The sequence below is a fragment of the Impatiens glandulifera genome, chromosome 9 (assembly GCF_907164915.1).
Source record: "Impatiens glandulifera chromosome 9, dImpGla2.1, whole genome shotgun sequence".
In the NCBI taxonomy this organism is placed as follows: Eukaryota; Viridiplantae; Streptophyta; class Magnoliopsida; order Ericales; family Balsaminaceae; genus Impatiens; species Impatiens glandulifera.
The window spans coordinates 17,977,949-17,981,933 of NC_061870.1; the positions used below are offsets into that span (position 1 = coordinate 17,977,949).

Consider the following 3,985-nt stretch of genomic DNA (forward strand, 5'->3'; position numbering starts at 1 on the left):
AAAACTTCCCTAAGGTCTAAGGAGTGTTCTCAAATCCTTTGTATGATTTCAATCACCCTTTCATTCATACTTCCAATTTAAAATTGAAAGTTGTATATTTTAGTTTTCACAACCTTGTCTGTTATCTAGGATCGATCAATCGATCTAAAACAAAAATAAAACAAATTTGAATTCGGAAAAATTGAAAATCGGATATTCTGTTCTTGAAATAGTCCTCAAGAAAATTAACCCAAAATGCTTCCCAACATATTTCTAATGATATTGGTAAACTATTTAAATCATGTTTGATCCATCCCGATCATATTTGATCAAACATATGAAGTATAAGGAAACTATTGGAAGCCTCCTTACACTTCATTACATCTTTAAACCAAAACTCGATTTTTGGCCCTAAACTATTTTTTATGAAAATGAACATCATTCAGGTTGAATGACACCTTAATCTTTGTGAATCTACCTAGTTCTTGGATCAAAGAATCCAAGCACTCATCAAAATTGCAAAATCTACAATTTTAATGTTCTTGAGGACGACAAGTCCGACCATGACTAAGATATTCGACCGAGGATCTTCGCTCAAGACCAAGAGGTCCGACCGAGAAATTTAAGTTAGGACCGATATATCTGATCGAGGCTTTCCAGCCAGGACTGAGAGGTTTGACCGATGTTTTTCAGTCAAGACCGAGAGGTCCGACCGATGATTTTTACATCCGACCGGGAAATTGAACCTAGGACCGAGGACTCTCGCACCTAACAGAGAACTCCTGAATCAAAGACTAATGACCTCCCCGCAAGACCGAAGTGTCTGACCGAGAATTTTGCCACCTAACCGAGAATTCTAGCTAAGAACTAAGAGGCCTTAGCATCCCGATCCAGATGCCTTATCGAGGATCGATAGAGACATGACCTAGGACCGAGGGATTTTTAGCCCGACCGATGAAAACGAACCCATGATCGAGGACACCAGTCCTAAGTGCTGTTATGTTCCAATTTTAAATTTTCAAAATTATTTGTGTAGTTTTAGAACCCAAATCATTTTCTAAAAATCCCATACAAAATAGAAAATGATTTGAATATCCATGAATTGATTAACTAGACTTACCAAAACCTTGATATTTAGTCTTGTAATAGATAATATATTAGACTGCCCATTAGTAGTTTACAATTAGTAGTTTACAGATTTTACGATTTTACGTAAGGTTAACGAGTCTATTTTTAAGTAAATCTTAAATAGATAAACTCTTAGGATTTTAAATTTACGATAATAATATTTTATGTTTTTTACAAGTTTATAAATAATTTTGATTTTACGATTTTATACGATTTTACGTTTAAAAAAATTAATTTATATTTAAAAAATAAAAAATAAAGTTATTATTTATTTAAATTAATTAATTAATATATTTAATTTTGTAATTATAATTTTTTTAATAGTGTTATTTATTTAATAATGATTTTAATTAATTTTATATTTAAATATATAAATTTTTAAAATTGATTAAATATGAAATACTTAATTATATATAAGTAATAATAATAAATTAAACTCTTATGATTTCATATAAACTCTATATTTACCATTACACTTGACCAATAATTTTACATAAGTTTTAGGACGGTCATATTCTATAAGTTAATGGATTATGCTCGAATCCAACTCACTCCATGAAAAGCTCAAAACAATTTAAAGTTCACTAAAACTTTATTAATATTTTTAGGCCCAAAAGAGTATTTTATTTATTTATACTTATAAACTAAAAAACAAACTATTATTTATATAGGGCATCCCAAAGATGAAGGCGGACACTAAATTATATATTTAAGTCATTATCAATGATACCTACCTCTATCAACTAAGATGCCCTACGTTTTCAAATCAATCTTGTTATAGAGATCCATTCGGATATTGGCTAATATATAAACATGTTTAAGGTTGAGAGTTTTCTTCAATGAATTAAGATTTGCCAAATATGTTTAGTCAATATTAATTAAGTAATTTTCATTCCAAGAAAGAACTTAGGATGTTAAAGATATATTTTTTTTTTTTCAAATTTTAAGCCCTCTTCACCTATTCCTTGAGCTCTCTAGTGTTTCAAGGTGAGATTCTCATTTTGGTTTTGATTGAAATAGAGAGGTAAACGATTTGAACGGATTGTCTAGCTAACAAAATTAATATATTCAACCCCAACACTATCTTAAATATGTTTATCTACAATTTAGAGATAATTTGAACATATTAGTAATTATATAGAATAATCACATGTTATTTTGAAAAGAGACAAATCTTGATTTTATTAAGCAAATTGTCACATGGACAACTTTTATTACATAGAACAAAGCAAGGAAAACACAAAACAAAGGAAAGTACAACACATCACATTGCTAGTCCTTTGGAGCCAATCAACTTAGTTAGCCCAAAAGTAATCCCCATTGCCATCCAACCACCAAATAGACCTCTAACACATGAATTCGCCGGTGAAGATCCCCCTAACACCGCCCCAACAATACCAAAGATCACTAGGGCTAAGCTCACAGCCGCAGACACCACCACCAACCGCACTTTATAGCTCCCAATAAAAGCAGCCGCTAGGAGTGGAACAATTGCCCCTAGAGAGAATGCAAGGGCCGATGCTAGGGCTGCTTGCACCGGATTAGGCAACTTCTCATCTTTCTCCATAGTCACAACTTCGCTCATTTCTCTCATCGATAATTTGTCTCTTTTCATTTGGGAAACCTCAATGTCCAATTGAGAGTAAACAGAGACAAATTCTCCGATTGCCATGCTACATGCCCCCGCAATCAACCCTGCGAAACCAATGAGGAACATGGCTTTGACATCTTCTTTTACTGCCCCGACACCCATCATCAACGATGCGACAGTGATCAAACCATCATTCGCTCCCAAAACGGCTGCTCTGAGCCATTGGGATCTTTGAGAATAGTCAATATGATCATGTGCTTCTTGAACACCAACATCATGTTTAGGAGTAGCCATATATAATGCTTACTAAGATAAATAGATATTAGAGTTCCGAGAGATGTGAGTGCATGTGGAAGACACACGCCAAGGAGTATATATATAAGAAAGTAACAACTCTACAAAAGGACGGCCCCAGGATTTCGAACTGGGGTGGGCTTGAAAAAAATTTAGGGTAGGCTTAAAATAATAACGAGAAAATTTTGAAAAAAACAAGTATATAAAAGTAAAATTTTATCACTTTTTTAATAATTAGATAAAACAAAAACAATAAATTATATTAATTTTTTTCAGAAAATTTATGGTAATGTCAAATTTCTACCGTAAAAAAAAAAAAAAAAAAAAATCGGGATGGGCTTCAGCCCACCCGAGCCCCTACATAGATTCGTCACTGTAAAAGTTAAAAAATTGAAAATAAAATCTTTAATTTTGTGGATGATTCTTTATTCTATATTTGGTCTATTTGTGCGGCTTAGAATGAAAAATGTAGTTTTATTTTATTTTAAGTTCTTTCTATGTAGTAAATTATTATAGTTTTGCTTTAACAAAAAAATAATATAACACATAAGTCGATTATTTTAGATACAAATATGAAATATATAATTTTTTAATTAGAGTCAGAATTGTTTGTTGAATTAGGTTACTCAATTTGATGCAAATATAATATTAGTAGTGGCACAAATAAGAAAGTGGTAATATCACTAGTCTATTGCCAGTAAAATGTGGCGCCATTGAGCGATACAAATTAAAATGGGCAGAAATAAAAAAAAAAAAAAAAAAATTGTTAATCAAAACATCGAGCAAAATTGCTTGTATGAGATGGAAGAAAATTTATTGTATTGCAACAAACGAAACTAGAGCTTCATTCACAATCCAACCCATAGAAAAACTCTTTAAAGGAAGATTTGTTTTGATAAACCTAATTAATCTAGCCTAGTTAGAAATTATTCCAAACAAGTACTAAGTGTGTTTATTTATTGTAAAGGCATGAGCACTTAGGAGGATGATGGA

The 3,985-nt window shown here is 31.7% G+C and overlaps 1 protein-coding gene across 1 annotated transcript; it reads right to left on the reverse strand.

Moving 5' to 3' along the window:
- Positions 1-2,268: 2,268 nt before the first annotated feature.
- On the reverse strand, positions 2,269-2,992 carry LOC124915917 (vacuolar iron transporter homolog 2-like). The gene has a single exon (XM_047456664.1). The coding sequence runs from the start codon at positions 2,990-2,992 to the stop codon at positions 2,372-2,374; it is 621 nt and encodes a 206-aa protein (XP_047312620.1). The 3' UTR covers positions 2,269-2,371.
- Positions 2,993-3,985: the final 993 nt, after the last annotated feature.

Excerpts from the sequence above, each read along its gene's own strand:
- LOC124915917 (XM_047456664.1), bottom strand. The coding sequence starts at position 2,992 with ATGGCTACTCCTAAACATGATGTTGGTGTTCAAGAAGCACATGATCAT.